General features: G+C 43.7%; 2 protein-coding genes across 2 annotated transcripts in view; both read right to left on the bottom strand.

Annotated features, from left to right (window-relative positions):
* Positions 1–23: 23 nt before the first annotated feature.
* Positions 24–5000, bottom strand: bcap31 (B cell receptor associated protein 31). Its single transcript, XM_049752851.2, has 8 exons — positions 4830–5000; positions 3713–3806; positions 3239–3339; positions 3001–3145; positions 1618–1753; positions 1155–1281; positions 675–775; positions 24–422 (listed from the first exon to the last, which is right to left on the bottom strand). The coding sequence occupies exons 2-8, from the start codon at positions 3802–3804 to the stop codon at positions 396–398; spliced, it is 729 nt and encodes a 242-aa protein (XP_049608808.1). The 5' UTR covers positions 3805–3806; positions 4830–5000; the 3' UTR covers positions 24–395.
* A 2054-nt stretch (positions 5001–7054) lies between these two features.
* Positions 7055–18037, bottom strand: part of plxna3 (plexin A3) — a 30607-nt gene continuing 19624 nt past the window's right edge. Inside the window, exons 14-38 of the mRNA XM_049752768.2 lie at positions 17638–17734; positions 17169–17359; positions 16949–17097; positions 15487–15607; positions 15260–15396; positions 15008–15178; positions 14817–14910; positions 14618–14737; positions 14212–14328; positions 14001–14144; positions 13661–13895; positions 13441–13583; positions 13180–13335; positions 12906–13006; positions 12765–12831; positions 12207–12353; positions 11964–12123; positions 11508–11611; positions 11333–11429; positions 10525–10602; positions 9971–10083; positions 9697–9866; positions 9197–9409; positions 8909–9059; positions 7055–8773 (exon numbers count right to left, since the gene is read on the bottom strand). Coding sequence (XP_049608725.1) covers positions 8681–8773; positions 8909–9059; positions 9197–9409; positions 9697–9866; positions 9971–10083; positions 10525–10602; positions 11333–11429; positions 11508–11611; positions 11964–12123; positions 12207–12353; positions 12765–12831; positions 12906–13006; positions 13180–13335; positions 13441–13583; positions 13661–13895; positions 14001–14144; positions 14212–14328; positions 14618–14737; positions 14817–14910; positions 15008–15178; positions 15260–15396; positions 15487–15607; positions 16949–17097; positions 17169–17359; positions 17638–17734 — 3369 coding nt within the window. The 3' untranslated portion in view covers positions 7055–8680. The remainder of the gene's footprint in view (positions 8774–8908; positions 9060–9196; positions 9410–9696; positions 9867–9970; positions 10084–10524; positions 10603–11332; positions 11430–11507; positions 11612–11963; positions 12124–12206; positions 12354–12764; positions 12832–12905; positions 13007–13179; positions 13336–13440; positions 13584–13660; positions 13896–14000; positions 14145–14211; positions 14329–14617; positions 14738–14816; positions 14911–15007; positions 15179–15259; positions 15397–15486; positions 15608–16948; positions 17098–17168; positions 17360–17637; positions 17735–18037) is intronic.

Raw genomic sequence — 18037 nt, 5'->3', positions numbered from 1 at the left:
CACACACACAAACACACACAGAGTTTGTGCCAAGTTGTGTATTGGAGGTGACACTACAGGTTGTATACGCAGTTTCCATTGCAATGTGACACACGAGTCACTCCCATGTTACACACAGAAGCATCACATTAGCGAGTGCGGCTAACAAGTCATGCTTAAGGCTACGTACGCGAGAACCAAGAACCGAGAAAGTCAAACACTTGTCAAGAAGATGGGCCCCTTGGGGGGAGGGGGGGGGGGGGGCTTCAACAATGGGAATATGAGCTCTTACGTGACTGAGAAAACAAACAAAAAGCAAAACAAAACAAAAATCAAGAGGCGCCATCAGGAAGCAACGTAAGACCATGAAGCAGGCCCGCCACTATGAAGATGAAGAACATTCATCTTCATCATCCTCAGTCAGACTTCTTATCACCACTGGCCTGCAGACAAAAACAAAACAAATAAAAATCAGCGCCTCTTAAAGTGACAAAAATAATACATAAAGCGATTTTTATTCACCAGACAAAAAAAGTATTGCGTGGCAATTGTTAACTTTTGGTGCAATGTGAGATGCGTGACGTCAGCCTTTGGAGCTTTATAGGTCACGACGTAGTGGAAAGGTAGGGAGACAGAAACAAAGAAGAAGAAAGAGATGGGAAGGTGGGGGGAGGAAAAAAAAAAAGTGCATTTACAAGTAATTTGCTGTGCTCGTCCAACAGTCTGTCATATTCCACTGTCAGGTTGGCGGCTTGTTTCTTCATAGCCGAAACATCACCGTCACTCTTGCGAAGAGCTGTGAACACACACACACACGCAACTTCATTAAAGGTCTCTTGTTTGAAGAAAAAAAAAAACTTAAACCAATCAGTCAATTCTATTACATTCATAGAGTAAATCTCCCCACATCGCTAGCAAACCACTGAAAAATAAAATCAGTATCACATAAAAAATGCACAAAAATCCAAAAGCCATGCACGCCATTGGCCGAGCAATATGTAGGTTGAGATGACAGCATGACAGATTCATCCCCAAAACAAACTGATTTCACCATATACTGAAAATTCATGTGCATAGTTGTGGACCTTTCGGGTATTGAGACATATTGGAACGCTTTAAAATTGTGAGGAGGAATAAAAAGCTTCATCCGAGAGCGTTCCTCCTGGCTACCTCACCTTTCTTGGTGGCATCCAGTTCATCCTTCAAAGTCTTTACTTCCTCCTTCAGAGCCTTGTTCTCCTCCTGGACTCCGCCTACTTTCTTCCCCGCCTCTGGCACCTCCACACCAGCCTCACGGAGTTTCTGTCAAAAGGAGAGGGAGCCTTGGTCACATTCGAAAGAGGCTGAAAAAGAGAGCGGCGTGCCCTGGAGAACAACAGGTGTTCTAACCAAACGGCCGAAAACATGTCATAGCGACGTGACGAGTACTTGATACTTTATCATCATCATCAAGTATCCTGACTGTGAAAGGAACAGCAAAGGCAACACAGTGAGTGACGAGAGCAGCTGACCAGCGACCGAGTTAAAGCAGCTGTCAACTCATCAGCTCACTTTTCCGTACCGACGTCATTGAGACTCTGCCCTGCCCACCTTTGACTTCTTTTTGATCACAAAGTCCCAAAGCTCCCCCAAACTCACCTCTTGCAGCATTTGATTTTCATCGATGAAGCTTTTGGCGGCGGTGCTGGCGCCCTCCGCTTGCTTCTTGAAGGCCTCGTTGGACGCCATCAGGGAGGCCTGCTGGGAAAGCAGAGTGGCCAGACGACGCAGCAACCTGCAAGCACGTGCATGCATAAACTTTCAATCAAGATACCGTTCTCATGTCATGATTTGGTTGACTTCTAACAAAACCCGCAGATGGTTTAGACCAGAGGACCTGGCTTCAACGGAACCACATGTTTTCTGTCAGTTTGAGGGCTTCAGCAGAGTGTGGGTGTGTGTGTGTGTCCGCGCTGTTCACCCCCTTTCAAAGGAGTCGTGACAACTTTTCAGAATAATAAAGACTTGAAAATCTACAATGTATCTTTGTGAGAAATGGGAGACGAAACAACAAGGAGCAGATTAAGACGACATGACTGGCAAAGGTGAAGGCGAGTATGAACGTTACTCTGAAGAGCAACAGCAAAAGTTACATTGATTTGCTACAAATCACATTTTCCACTCCGTTTGAAAGGAAGGGCATTTCACTTTGGCCTTTGCGATTGCACACATCGCATTGCAGTGCAGACCAAAGTTGTGCGTGTGTCATCAGCTTATATTTAGTTACACATACACACACAGCTCATGGTGTCAACACGTGGTGCTGGTGATGGAAAAGTAACATGACCGAACCTTGTCGTTTGTGTAAAGGACCTGACGGTACGTGAAAGGCCAAACGAACCAGGGCGGGTGCGTTCACCGTTACATTATCAAAAAGACCTTAAGAGTAGGGAGGAAGTGACTCAGGATGACCAAATGTGGCCTTGGGGTCATTAACAGTCCGGAAATATCGATCAGCTGCTGACACTTTCCGCAGCTTGTGTCAGTACTAACATGGTAATCCACCAGTCACTGTCTATTACAGCACAGGTGGTGTGCATTGCCCCCTGCTGGTCACAGTGGCATTTAAAAAAAAAAAAAGAAAAAAAACACATTCCAAAAGATCCAAGCTCGCAAATGAGAAAGAATCCCATACAAAAAGCAAAACATGTGAGTGAATGTTAGTTGGCATTGTTGTTTAGCAGCTTTTAAACCATTGTGACGCCCGACTGTAGTCGTGCGCGGCGCGCTTTTGGAAAGCTGCCCCCGTGAGACCACAAGATCACGAGGGTTTCACGCTGAGAGTTGAGTTCACGGGATAACAACTGGGGAAAAAGAAAGTAATGTATGGACGTTATATTTAAGAGGCTGGACGACAAGCAAGCTTAAACGCAGGGCATGGTACGGTACGGGTGCCTGTGTGCACACTGAATGTGCCTGTTAATCTTGTGATGACTCGGGAAAGACAAGATGGACTCTGTGTGTGTGTGTGTGTGTTCTTACAGGCAAAGCAAGAGTGCGAATCCGGCGATATAAAGATTCCTCTGCGCTCTGAACAGTTTCATGTGAATGTGTTCAATGGCAGTGGGATTGTTGGTCAGATCCACCTTCTCCGTCACGCTGTACTTGCTCACCTCACGGAACGCATCTACACAACACAACAAACCGCACACCGGTATGTGAATTCATCGGACACATCATGTATACACACAAACACAATTGCACACATACGGAAACTCACCAATGAGCAGGAAGACAAGGATAGCCATTGCCACTAGGAAGTAAGTATTACCATATAGGGCAATGGTTTGGACCAGCCGAGACTTAAAGACACTGCTCCATCTGCAAGAACACACACACACAGGCACACACACTTTTAATGCCATAAACTAGAATTAAGAGAATAGTGCTGTTTTGTAAGCAGAGTGATAATATTTTAATCAGAATCATCATTGTATATTGTTATCCTAATGAATCATTGTAGTGGATCGTAGAGACTTTTAACACAATTGCTGTGAATACAATTCTGAGTGAATTGCATCGTAATGAATCCTATCACATAGGTAGTGAATAGTATTAAAGTGAATCACAAAAAAGTGAATTGTAATCAGAGTGAATTTTACTGTAATATAGTGAATTGTAATAAAAAACGGTTTTATTCCCATTAGTTGTCAGTTAAACGTTGAATCCTGTTAATGTGTGTTCAAGCACGTACCTCTTGGCAGAAATGAACGGAATGCAGAGAAGGAGCACTAAGAAGACCTCCACATACAAGAAGGAGGCCACGGCCGTCCACTGGAGACTCATCTCTGTGAAAGACACGCGCACACACACACAGTCCATCTTTAACTTTCAATAGTCATTAATGTCTTTGTCTAAAGCTTCTCTGAATTCACTCAAAACTTGATTTTATCACACTGGAAACTTGATGCGAAATCATTGAAAGCTCACTATTTCTTTGAAATGCCATCTAAACCTGATTTAAATGCAGTGTAAACTTGATCTAAAACCATTTGAAACTCTAAAGTCACTCTACACTTGAAAGAAATTTATATGAAACTCATTGAGAATACAATCTCAACCTGAAAGAAAAATATTTTGAGCCAGTATTTTGTTGTTGTTGTTGACAAGGGCTTAGTCGTGGACTGCAGATTCGCATATTCTAATTTGATGCCCCTTTGATGAATAATGGGTGCCACTTTTAAACTCTGCCTAAACTTGTTTTCAATTTACTTGCACTTTACTGGACTAAAACTCATATCAAACACTGACCAATTGTACCGCATGTTTAATAATTTAAATTCTTCTAACATAGTAGACTCCGCCTACAGCATTTAAGTCTGAACCTGATTGAAACTAAAATCAAACTCAGTGTAAAGTTAATATGAATGCAAGTCTAAAACTGATCAAAACTCAATTGAAACGCAATTGAATGAGCAAGATTACCCTGATACTCATTCGAAAACTATTAAACCTGACCCGAATTAATTCCTAAATGGTCATCTATAAAGTGTTTTTAAAACATCTGTTCTTTTAAGCCCTAACTACACTAAAGCTAACAGTACTGAGTCCAGCCTGCTAGCTAACTAAGTTGGATGGAAACCCACTAAACGCGTGCTCTTTTTGTTCCATCGTACACACAAGCAGTTGTGATCAAATGTTCACCATGTTGTCCACGACTACGAACAGGTTTCAAATATGTACAGTATGTGCTGAGTTACACTGGAAAGGCACCGTCTATCTACTGGAGAAGGGTGCAGGTAAAAACCCTAAACTAGCTCCACAGAAATACGGTGGTAGAAGAAAATCAAAGAATAGTCCATGACACTCACCTGCAGATGAATCACTAACACGTACTATTAATAAGCTAGTAAATTGGCAAATATTCAACTTTGGACCTCTTGAAGCTTTGCGATTACAGCTTGTTAGGTAGTCAACACGTTTACTTCCGGGGGAAAAAAAAATGCCTGAGTGTCTGAAGTCGCCGTGTGATTGGTTATATATGTAAAAATGGGCGGAGCTTCACCCGACAATAATAGTTGCCATCACGTTGCATCTATTGGATAAATTGCGTGGATGACTTTTTAGTTTAATGCACACGTAACTACTAAGCTACTTCTAACTACTAAATACATATTTTCAATTGATCACTTATCTGTCGTGTTTACATTACGTCATAACGATTGCTCAAGCCATGACTGTCATGGGACTGAAGTTACTATAACATCCAACAGAGGGTGCCACAGTCCACACATGCTTTATTAGCCTTTTTCGTATAGTACTCCAAACAAATGCCCCCTTAAAGTCATTAATTAATTATTTAAAATCATTTTAAAAAATGAATAAATAAGTAAGTAGATAAACAATATATAAAAATAAATAAATAAATAAATAAATAAATAAATAAATAAATAAATAAATAAATAAATAAATAAATAAATAAATCTGGGTTTGCATCACGCGTAGTTCTTCTCTCCTTGTCTTAATTGAATCATCGTAATTGTAACGAACGTCATAGAAGTAGTAAAAAAAAACGAAAAATAAAACCAATTATACATTTCTTTTTTGACTGATTTAATGATTTGTAAAATGATACTATAAAATAGTAAAATGAACAAACTTGAACACGATTTTTTATGTAAAATGTACACATAATTAACTGTAAGTAAGCAATATAAGCAAAACAACCATTTTTCCATATCAACCAGAAATATATTTTTACGAATAATTTGGTTACTTCGTTATTAATAATGCAATTAAAAATAGTAAAAGAAACAAAATAATTTAACATTATTGTTCATTTTATTTTAATTTAACATGATTGTTTTCATATTTTCATTCTTTAAGTGTGGAATCTTTGTTTCGTTTATAATTAAATACATTATTAAAAATTCAATTAAACATGAGATTTATCATTAAAGTAAAATTAAAGTAAACTATGTGACATTTTACTCGTACATTTTAGCTTTTCATTGTAGATTTATACAAGTGAGCATGCCCATCGGCCCATTTTAAAAATCAAATGTGGCCCACAGCACAAAAAGTTTGGGCAACCCTAATCTCCCCTATGTGTGCGTGCGCGTGTGTGTATGTGTGTGTGTGTGTGGTGGGGATGGGTGGGGGTCTTTTATGTTTTTGTAGGACACATTTTGTTCAGCATGAAGCAGCAGCCATGTTGCTCCACTTTTATTTAGCTTGGCTTCTTTCCAAATCCCCCACTCCCTTCATAATCCGACACCCCCCAGAGTGCTGTTATCAGCAACATGCAGTACCCCAAGCCTGGCAGTTCATTCTCAGGCTAATGTGGCTTTCTGTTGGAGGAGGGAGTGTGGATCTTGGGGGTGTCACGGTGCTTGATTCAAATGCTTAAGAAACCCCAGAAGGACACAGACAGGAGGAGACTCACGAACAAGCTAAGACTATTAGCCCTGATGGCCTTGTTTCTCCATTTCCAAGCAGTCTACCTATCATTTATTAAACATGGCATCTGTCGTCATGTGACTGGCCACCACCCAATCATAAATGATGCACAAGATGGACCGGCTGGCTGTTGCCAGGCGGATTAACCCTGACAAACCCTGGCGGAAAGAAGCCACTCGTTTCACTTGATTCCCTCGATAGCTTGGAAGTTTTTTACCCCGGTATAAATATCAGCCCACAGTGATGCCGTGGTGTTAAAGTACTGTGTGACTTCCTGTCCGAGTGAGGCAGCAGCATCAATTTTTGTCCTGACACAATGTCATACTTCATAAAGGTTACCACGGTAACAGATTTGTTCCGTTGGGAGGATGATGGTGACGTCGACATCCGAGCTCTCGGGTGCTTTCGGAACTATGTGCTGCCTCTCTGAAGACACCACTCAGTCAATTTCTGAGTCCCTCGCTCGTTGACCCTTTCCAGCCCACAGTAATTTTATTGAAAAAAAACCTCTTTAAGTAAAGTGATGAAAATGGATTATTTTGTAGTGGCACCACTTCCCGGACTGCTGGTGTGTAACTAACCTAACCATATTGCGCGTTAGAAAGCAAAGTTGCCAACTTCTAATTTATAGGCAGAGTCAGGTGTAGTTTACACTTTAGTAATGATGTCACAAAGTTCAAACAAAGGCAATGGCGATGTAGAAAAAAGACACAGGCTATAACATGGACATGGTGTTCATGGTTACATTTCAAAGTAAAAATCAAACAAGGCAATGCTATCAAACATGTTTTCACAAATAAACATGTTTTTCTCTTTTTTTTTTCTTCTTCTTCTTCTTCTGATGACATCATGGAAAATCCTACTGGTCATCAAGTGTATTGTCCAGGCAGAGTCGACCGCTTTTTGTGGTTGTTTCCTGACGTGATGCCGACCGGACGCTCTTCTCGGGGTCAGAAATGAGTCACGAAACACGTCCCCGCCGATAGAACATTTGCACGGCAACACCAATAAGCGTGTCTGACCAACATCCCGTGAACGCCCTTATCACCGACAACAATGTCATCAACACCTGGTTGGTTGGCACCAATAATAAATAATGTGTAAACAATAATTTAAATAAAAGTTTATCAATAAATACCCTTGTGTGCATGTGATTTCAGTAAGTAGACCTGACCCCACAGCCACCCCATTAGCGTTTTCAGAATTAACTAACATTTTCAAGTCTGCTGATTTCAATTAGATGTCACTTGACCCAACAAAATAAACTAGCATTTTCATGCAGGAGATTTCAGGAATTAGACCTGAACCAACAGCACTAACATTTTCAGATTGTTGATTTCTGAAATTAGACTTGATCCAACAGCACAAACAACATGTTGATTTCAGTAATTAAATCTCATCCATCATGAACTAGAATTTTCGGGCTTTAGGTTTCTGTATTTGAACCTGGCCCAAACGTACTTGCTAACACTTTCAGCCGACTGAGTTAAGGAATAAGACCTGCCCCAGCATCTTGAACGATCATTTTCAGTCTTCTGCTTCCTCCCGCACATACGCACACGCACACATACACGCACACATACAAAACACAATACACACATGCACACAGTGGCGTTGGTCCAGTAGTGGCTTTCCTTCCTTCTCCTGGTGAAGAGCCAATCAGGAGCTTCTCCCACATGCCAAGTGTAAACGTCATTGTTTTGTCTCTTTGATTCTACTTTACAATGTCATTGAATTGAGTCCATTTCAGCTTTGATCTTTGATCTCGGCTCTGGTTCGAGTCTTTTCCAATTTTTGTTCTGGTCTTAGTTCCGGTCTTTACATGGCACTGTTCGCTGGGCAAAGTATTGGCATCATGGCGTTCTGGAAAAAAGGGCGAGGCTGGCGCCGGAATGTTCCGCAAGTTGGTACAGTCCAGAGTCGTCAGAGGGTGGGGCAGTAAACACTAAAGAGTTCTCCCAGCCAATCGAACGTCAACGTGGCTGACCAATGAGGGATGAGGGGACACAGCTGTGGTCGGTCAGCAGGCGCGGCGTGATCGGATGTTCACTTCCCGGTAGCTAATTTTCCCGGCTGTGGTTATATACATGGTGTCGAGGTCCGTCGCCTCGTTTCGCTCTCGAAGATAATTCCACATATGGGTCCCAGCCCGTCGCTTAGCAAATAAATAGCAAATTCATTGATTGATTGGTGCAGTTCAGAAAAATAAAATGAAATAAATCAGACCCCCTCCCTCAGTTAGCAGGCGTCTTGATTTGCCTACTCAGCTTCCAGACATCAAGTTGATGGCTTGTTCCAGTTTGTGGCGCAGTTTGTGTTTGCGGCAGTAGGCGTCGCGGTCCAGCGCAGTCAGAACCTGCGTCATCATCATCATCATTAGTTACATCCAGAAATTGTGAAACAGAGAGGACTCACAGTGGAAAATTGAGGAGTAGAACATTAGGTGTGAATTTCCATTGAATTAGTAAGCAACCTATTGTTATGAACTCACCTCCTCCTTGTACTTGTTGATATAGAAGTAAAGCTCACTGAGTGCGCTTAGCGTGTTAAACTCATTGCCGTGGAGACGTGACTGCTCCACCAGGTAGGCATCCATGTCCTGGTCGCTGATGCTTGGCATTTTGGCAATGTCTCTGTAGTACCTGCACGATAAAAGCCTTAGCCACACTTGCTGGGCATTTAGCAATGTGCTAGTTAGCCTATTACATCTCTTTCTATTAGGCAATGTTAGGTTATAGTGAGCTATTGAACTGCACTAGCTAGTAAGTGTGTGAGCTACCTCTCCACCCAACTCTTATAGTTGGGGATGTCTTTCGCGTAGAGCAGCTTGTTGGACGGTGAGTCTTTTCCAAGTCGGTGTTCAGAAGTGGAGCACGAGTCCATGAAGGTCTGAGCCACGACCGACAGGCAAGCGTCAGTGATGCTACTTTTGTGGATGTCGAAAACGAACTGTGGATTCTTGATGACGTTGACCCAGAACCTGAGAGGAAGACTGGAGACACAGACAGCATTTTCTGAAGCTTATCAAACCTGATATGCTAGGAAAAAAGTAAAGACATTTTTAATATTTTGGGGGACACATAAGCCATCTCTGATTAACATTTACTGTTGACATAATCAAAGTAAATCTCACTGTAGTTGTATCGTAATTGCAACAAAACTGATGTGAGCTGTGTTTCTGTTTAATCGTAGTGAATATTAACACAAGTGTAGCGAACCGTATCCTAATTGTAGTGAACGATATCGTAATGGAAAGAAAAGGCAAGCTTGGACTCCTACCAGTTGCTCTTCCAGGTGTGTCGCACATCCGGGTCGCTGATCTGTCGTTTATCAGCCTGCTCGTCCAGAAAGTCAAACATGTATTTGATGGCCAGCGGCAGAGCGGACCCTCGATGGGCGGTGCTGAAGACTGTTTCGAACAGGTCATCCACAAACTTCTGCAATGTCCCCTGGTGGCAGTATCAGCATAATACATCCTTGTTTACGATCAAATTCTACAATAAATGCGCAGAAATTTGCAGTGTCCTTCAAATGTCAGGTGTTGGTATGACACCTTAGTGGCCAGCAGGCGTGTCAGGTAGATTTCGGACACCATCTTGCTGCCACGATCCCCCTCACGCTGGTCACTGTGCTCATGGTTCTTGACCAAGTGCCATAGTTTAGTTCCTGAAACACACGGAATCAACGTGATCACTAGGGATGGGCGAGTACCGACATCAGGGTGTTATTGGTGCAGATACCAACATTATTTCATGCTATTGCTACTCGTGACCATTTACCAGCAGGAAGTAGAATTGAGAAATCATTAACTTTATAGAATTTCAAGGAAAATTGTTATTTGGGAATACAGGTCTTTAAAAGTATTTGTCATTGGGTTTTTTTTGGGGGGGGGGAATTTTTTGTATCAAAAGTACTCGTGGTATCGGTGCTTTTTATCGGTAACCATGAAAGACGTGAGTAGTCATATTGGTATTGGTGGAAAAAATAGTATTGTAATAGTAACATCCCTTGTTGCCATACCAAAATTACAATTTTACCTGCATTGACTATACCTGCAATATTCTATACGCACATTTATCCTGGATCACTCATCAAAATGGCACCTACCTGTCTCCTGGTCTGGTGTGATCATGGGCGCTCTGGACCTCAGACTGTCAGGACTACTGGAAGTGCGCAGTAACGATTCTGCATAAAGAGTACAACAAGCTGTTAGTTTGTATGTGTGGTTGTGTGTGGAAGTTAGTTAGTGACGTAGTGACTCAGTGACTTGCCCAAATAATGTATGTAGCTCTTGTAGTTGGGTATTATCTTAAATTGGGTACACTGCATAAGTAGAACTACAATTATAAAACTAGGTTTATTATGATTCTGATATATTTCACTCTGATTATGATACAATTTAGTAATTATCACACAGTTACCGTAATTTGTGGACTTTAAGCCACACCCGAATATAAGTCACACCAGCTAAAATTAGGGGAAAAATCAGTTTTGTTCATATATAAGCTGCAGGTGTTTTAATGTTTACTTTCCATATATAATAGAATATGCACAAATCATACAATATCATAAAAATCGTGAAAAATCAATAGATAAGCTGCACTGGACTACAAGGGTTCAAAGTTTGTACAAAAAGTAGCGTCTTATAGTCAGGAATATACGGTACTCCAATTGTTATATGATTTACTCGAATTAGGATGCAATTCAACACAATTCACTACAATTATAATACAATTCACTACAATGATTCAATGACCGAGCTAGCGAATAAAATCTAAAGCCAACTACAGGAGCTAGGTGGACAGGTTGCTAAGACAATAACTCGCTAATATAGCCTAATATGTGTGATATATTATAATATAAACTAAAATGAACAATATGTGTGATGTCGTATAATGATTTTGTGCATGTGTACCATATCTGCTGAGGGATCTGGTGAAAGTGAAGCTGTTGGCAATGTTGTAAGCAGAAACCTGCTTCTGGACCAGCGCCACCAGGGAGCCGTCTGTTACCTAGCAACACATTAGCATTGAGGTGAGTCTGCACACCACTTCCTGGTCACCTGACAGGCGAAGGAGAGAATGACGCACCTGATAGTGAGCAAGTGTGTTGAGTCGCTTCCAGTCGCTTTCAATCTTTGTGGTCACGTCTTCGTCCTGTAGGATTATCCTGGTCAGCCGACCTTGACGCCACTCTGAACGCGCACAAAACACGTGAAGATATTGACATGGAGTCGTAACTGAAATTGCAGTGAATAATATCACAATCGTAGTGAATTATAACGCAATCAAAGTGACCTCTATCATCAGTCGAACAAACTGTATTGTAATCGGAGTGGATGGTACTACTGGTTGGGGTGAATCACATCATAATTGAAGTGAATCGCTTTGTAATTGTAGAAAATCACATCATAATTTGTAAAAGACATCATCATCGTTGTAAATCGTAGCAAATTGTAGGAAATAATATGTATGTTGTAATTGGAGTGAATATTATGGTAATCAGTTAATTGTATCATGCCAATTCCTACGGAAAAGAAGCATTACCGAGGTCCATATCGTCGGCCTGTGGTCGCTGCGAGAAGGGGATCCCCTTGTAGACAGCATCCAGCAACTTGTCTTTGACCTGCGTCACTGTATCGCAGTTCAACACCTTGACCGGCACCTCCGTGCCCGCCTCACCCTCCGGAGGGATGCACATTAATGTCTAAAGGGAGATGACATGATCAGTGGAGGGAGGCGTGCGTACCTACGTGCATAAAGAAACATATGCATGTGTGTGTGCATTACCAGCTGCTTGTAGTCAATCTGCTGCCTGATGAGTTTGTCTTCACTGAGGGAATAACGCGCTTCGCCCGTAATGGCGTCGATGGGCCCTTTCTCCATCTGCTGCTTGATGGCACAGTACAGCATAAACAGAGGCTCGCCAGCACACTCCTGGCGATGACAAGGAAAAACACATTTTAGGTTATATTAGCGGTTAGTTACCAGTCCAGTAGACTCTTTTGGTTTGCACAGTCTGGTGAATTGAAGTGTAATGGTAGTGAATCGTAATATAATTGCACTGAATCGTATCGTGTGCATTCACATCACGGTTCATGCAAGGGTGCAAATCTTCGCCAAACGTTTGAGTGGTGTAGTGTTTTTTTTTCTTGTCGCAAGGAAACTTTGTTCAAAATTTACTTGGGGACAAAGAAAGTACAGGTGACCATCTGACAAACATTTGTTTGGCAAACCACCTTGAGCAAATCCGGTCATTCGAGTGGAGTGAAGCTCTGGTTGACTATAAGGCTCTATTAGCCAGTTAGCGTGTTGGCTCCCCTCACGCGAATAAACACCAGCACTCACCTTGAGGAAGCGATACAGGAGGAAGGTGAACCAGTTGGTCAGCATCTTCTCAGCCACAGACTCTGTCCTGCAACACAGCGTTAAAGGGTCAAACGGAGGGCAAAAGCAGAAGCCCACACATGACTCTGGTCGACTACTGACCTCCTCAGCAACAGTTTGGGGTGGTTCCGGTTCTCCAGGTTTTTCTCGATAAGGTCTGCCAACAGCTGTTTGAGCACCACCGTGGCGTACTCCATGCGACCCTGATGCAAAGCCACGCCCGTTAGCATAGCAAACACGCTGCGAGCCCCAGGTTCAAAATGCCGTATTAGCTTTGCATGCTAGCTAGGCCCCACGACAGAATTATGATCGCCCTTTGAGAAACCGCGGTGTCTTTGAAAGAGTTATAGACAATTTAGCAACAAGGCACCGGTACCTGTAGCGTGGCCATCAGCAGCGAGGCCACGTTCCCGCGGTCCCGCATGGAGAACGACCTCTGAGCCTCCAGTGTGTGTATGAAGGTCAACAGGAACATTTTGTTGTTGAGAAGCTGACTGAAGAGTCGGAGGGCTTTCTCCACGTTGGCCGGCGACTGAAATACACACAACCATACAAATTACAAATCACTAAATTAACAACAAATTGTATTTTTGTAAACTAGCTCATCCATGTGTGTGTGCGTGTGTGTGAGACATACGTCCAGCTCCTTGAGAACTGGATGCTCTTCTATTCCTGGGAACATGACTCTCATGGTGTAAGTGCGATATTCCAAGAAGGGAATCTTCACTCCGTCCATGTCGTTAGTCAGTTCCTGAATATCGGTCTGCAGCTCAGCAAAGGCTACACAACCCAAACACACAGATTAATGTGAAATATACACACACACACACTATTGGTTGTGGGTGTGGTGTGCGAACCTTCTTTGCACTCAAGAGCCACCCTGCTCTCCAGGTTATCCATTTGGAGTTGAAGACGCTTTAGTGTGCGGTCAGCGTCCCGCGTCTTTCGCTTGTAGGCGATCAGCACGGCGATGATGGCTATCAGCAGCACGCCACCGCCCGCGCCGATGCCAATGATGGCGGGCAGCGTGAGGGCGCTGTCCGAATAAATATGGAGTGTTCCCGGGGAGAACTCCAAACCTCCGACCAGGATCTATGAGAAATTACAGCTGGAGCTTCAGGCAGACTGGCAATGGACTGAAATGCTGTAGAATCGACTCAATTGCTGAACATGTGAAATTGTGGAGGACTAACTCACCAGCACGCGTTGCTCTCCGGTCAACTCGGGCGAATCACAAAGCAGCTGATGTTCGGAGACCGTCAACAAGCACGGAGACTCGCCAATCAGAACGGTGTAGTTGAGACGGTTGTTGCCGGGGGCGGCCGGGACCAGGTTCTTACCCTGCACACAAACGTGGTTCACGCATGTTGTGCTCCACCATGTGACTTTCTGTGCGGTTGCGCCTCACCTTGAGGATGATGGGGGACCCTGGCTTGACCTCCAGGATTCCTGAGATGCCCAGGGCGTCGAAAGTCGGGTTGGGGTAGTGCGTGAAGGTGGAGTTAAGCACCAGTACGGATGACACCTACCAGTCGAGATATCAACACAATGAATGAATAATATTGATTTATTTTCGCTTAAGTTAAAATATAGAAGAAATACAACTCAAAAAAGACTTTTTAAAGTGTGAATCTGCAGTGCGCCGGGCCTCATCCCGCCCCACACACTGCTGGGCCAATGGCAAGGCAGACTTTTGCTAGATTGGCAACTCGTGACCCCAATCTTGGTCAATTTTCCATGCTATGTCCATTTTAATGTGCAGAACAGATGCTTCTTGGCATCGGTGTAAGGTTGTGTCACGTCACACACATCACCTGATCCAAGATGAAGCCAAACTCCTCGGCATGCAGCGCCCCCTCTGGCGGGTTGGGCTTGCCGTACACCAGTCCAGGCGCCAAACACGTCATGACGCTGTCGTTGACCGCCGTGCAGAACTGAGGAGATACCCCGTTGCAGGATCATATAACCTTGGTGTTAACCATGTGATGTCATTTTAGATTTGAGTGGTCTTACGTTGTTGGTCTCAACTCCGCCGTATTTGGCTCTGACTTTGGGCTCCTGGATGGTGAGCAGGTTGGTTCCCGTTACTGTGATCACTGTGCTACCACTGCGCACACACGCGCACACACACACACACAAACACACACAGGGTGTTTGAAATCCGCGCTGTAAATGGTGGACAGTGAAAGTGGGCGAAGGCCTACTTGAGGATGGACCAGTTGGGTTCTATGGTGGTGATGGTTGGGTCCTCCGTGTATGTGTATTTGATCTCGGAGCTGGTCACTTCCGCCTTGTCGATCATCAATCGGATAAGGGCGGGGCCAACTCCGGATGGCGAGGCGGGAGTGATGCAGACCACCTCCCGATTGATGCGCCTGGATAAGTAGAGGAAAAGGAAGAGTGTTCATCTTTGACTGCAGTTGCTGTGAGGAATAATTTCCGTTTTTATGACTTACTTGACAAACAGACACTCGTCTTTGTCGATAAAGACCGACACACTGCTGCCGGCGTCTAAGTTTCGACCTGCCACTGTCAATCTGGTTCCCCCGGAAACTGGACCTCTCTCCGGACGAACGTTGCTCAAACTGGGACTCTGTGAGTGAGTGAGAGAAAATGAGCTTAGATTTAGCTTGGCACTCTCGACAACGAATGCGGATACGTGAGGACATGAACAAAGTCTCACCACGAAGGCATACGCTTGCGTGGACATGGTGCGATACTCAGCGCTGCACACTCCGATACACAACTCCACTGCACCGCCGGGAGAGTGAGGCAGCAGCGCCTCAGCCATGTCACACACCACCCTGCATGTACACAAAAAGGTTTTGAGAAAAATGCTACATGAATTCACGCCTTGATGAAATGTCCATTAACGCAATGAATACTCGAATAGCAAGTACATGTCAGTCACATCATGTCATCTGCTGACTGAATACATGTGAGTGGTCATGTTAGCAATATGTCTGCTACATGCTATTTGCCAGTCACGTGTCAACCACTTAGTGAGTACATGTGAACTGCACGTCCATCAAATGTCAACATGCTGACACAACAGCAGCCGACTTCCAATCGCTTCCCCATGTCACCCAAGACGTCTTTCTTGCAGCGCTTACTCGGATCAAATGGACTTTTACATTATGTTAACTAATGTTATATAGGCATCATATTATATGTTAAATGTTGCCCATCCATTACAGCCTGGTCATCCCTTCTCAAGGTTTTTCATCCAAATCAAGTGAACGGTGTCGGAAATAAAACAGTTCGAATGACGGGGGCTGACAAACTGCAGTACTTTCTGCGATAATTAAAACACCTCAGTCACGATGAAGTCATTCGTTTTTTTGTACCAGAGATCTTGAATTGGTAATATAAAGACTCGGTAGTGATGGCTTACAAAGGTGTTGCTAGCAGCAGTATGAATCCAACTGGAGAAGCCTACAGTGACAGGCAGGACACACTCTGCTGGAATATGATTGGCTGCCTGCCGCATCGCTGGAAGGATATGACGCACGTCCTGTCCTGCTTAAAACGCAAGTGTGAATCATGTCCTATCATGTCATATCCTTGGGATTTTGGGATTTTTTTTATTTTTTATTACCAATTCGTGATTTCCTGTAACTTGTCAAAATACCCCCAAACATTTTTAGATTCATGGCAACATACCGTCCCCAGTATGTCTATCTAGTTTATTGTAGTGTCCCTTTGATTGAGACATCGATTACTGTTGTCCATAAACTTGCCAAAAACTCATCAAACTATTTGTTGGCTAACTCATGAAACTCACAATCATAATCATCATCATCATCATCGTTGTTGATGTGTACATCCAGGTACTGTACATTGTGTATTAAAGTGCTTACCTGTAAGCTTTTAAGGGCGAAACAATGTTTCAAGTAAGAGTTTTGAATACTATTCAAATGGTCTGGGATAATAATTTGCGGACTTTTGGTTTGGAGTAGACGATTGAGATTTCAGCAGAACTTTAATTCGTCGCAGAAATTCGCTATTGACTTTTGGTCACTATCCAGTGTGCACATCTACTTAAAGGTCATCTTGTCAGTCACATGTCGACTTCACAAGAATGATGTTGGTCAGCACGCGGCAATAATGCTCCAGAAAGATGCGCTTGTTTGCTTCACACTGACCTCTCTGCGCTGATGTACAGCGAGGGGACGGGGTTACAGCGAACGCCGGCCACCTGCACATGCGTGATCTCCTTCACCTGAAGGCCCAGGTTTTCCCCCTCGATAGTCACTCGAGTCCCTCCCTCGCGAGGTCCTGTCAGAGGAGCGATCTGCGGGACACAAGGTTTAACGGAGGGGCGGGTGCAGGAGTGGCGCCTCGGCGGCGCGTGGGTACTCCTACCTTGTTGATGCGCGGGTGGCTGCAGCGCAAGTTGTGGCGTCCGTGGTGCATCCAGCTATGTTCCGGTGCTGCGCAATGCTGACGCAGCACGCACTTCCTGCTTTCGGCGCACCAGCCGCATTGGAAGGCGGTCGGCGCTTTCAGGCACTGCCCGCAGCTGGAGCGTTGAGCCTCGCACTTGTACAGCAACGCTGAATACGGAACATGAAGCAGAAGGGGGACAAATTGTTCAGGAGGAGTGAGTGAGACATTTTGTTTTTATTACTGAAACACAAGGACAGTAAAAGTAAAGCAGCCAGATAACCAAATTAGGCAGTCAAATATTATTCTTGCCAGCAAGCTTATTGCCCACATAATGGAAACAAAGTTAATGTTTCTTGGGGATTTTTAACAAAACAAGTCATTTGTGGACACAAGAAAACTGACCAACGTTGACAGAGCGGATTTGGAACATCAACCATCACGTTACCTTTCATGGACACCGGCTTGTCAATGAAGAAGTCTCCATCCCAGACAATGTTGAAGTCCACTGGAAGGTCAGCTGATTCGGTTCCCTCGTACCAGTACTACGCAGCACAAGAACGCGCAAAAATGTTCATGTCAGAACACATATAGGCTTGCATTTATACCTAGGGATCATTTAGTGACCTAATTGAACACGCTAGAATGGTTCCGGAATGTGGGAGGAAAAATCCAGGCAACCACAAGATTCAAAGATTCAAACCCAGAATTTATCTACGATGTGGCAGGTGTGCTAACCACAGTTCAGTGGGAGCTCCAAGGCCAGGAATTTTGCAGTGTGGTACACCTTTTTCACATGGAACTATTACAATGCGCACCTTGCTAGATCTCATTTCAGCCAGCATCAA

This window comes from Syngnathus scovelli, chromosome 2 (genome assembly GCF_024217435.2).
Source record: "Syngnathus scovelli strain Florida chromosome 2, RoL_Ssco_1.2, whole genome shotgun sequence".
In the NCBI taxonomy this organism is placed as follows: Eukaryota; Metazoa; Chordata; class Actinopteri; order Syngnathiformes; family Syngnathidae; genus Syngnathus; species Syngnathus scovelli.
The sequence above is the reverse complement of the archived record's forward strand: the minus strand, read 5'-3'. Positions and strand labels throughout refer to the sequence as shown.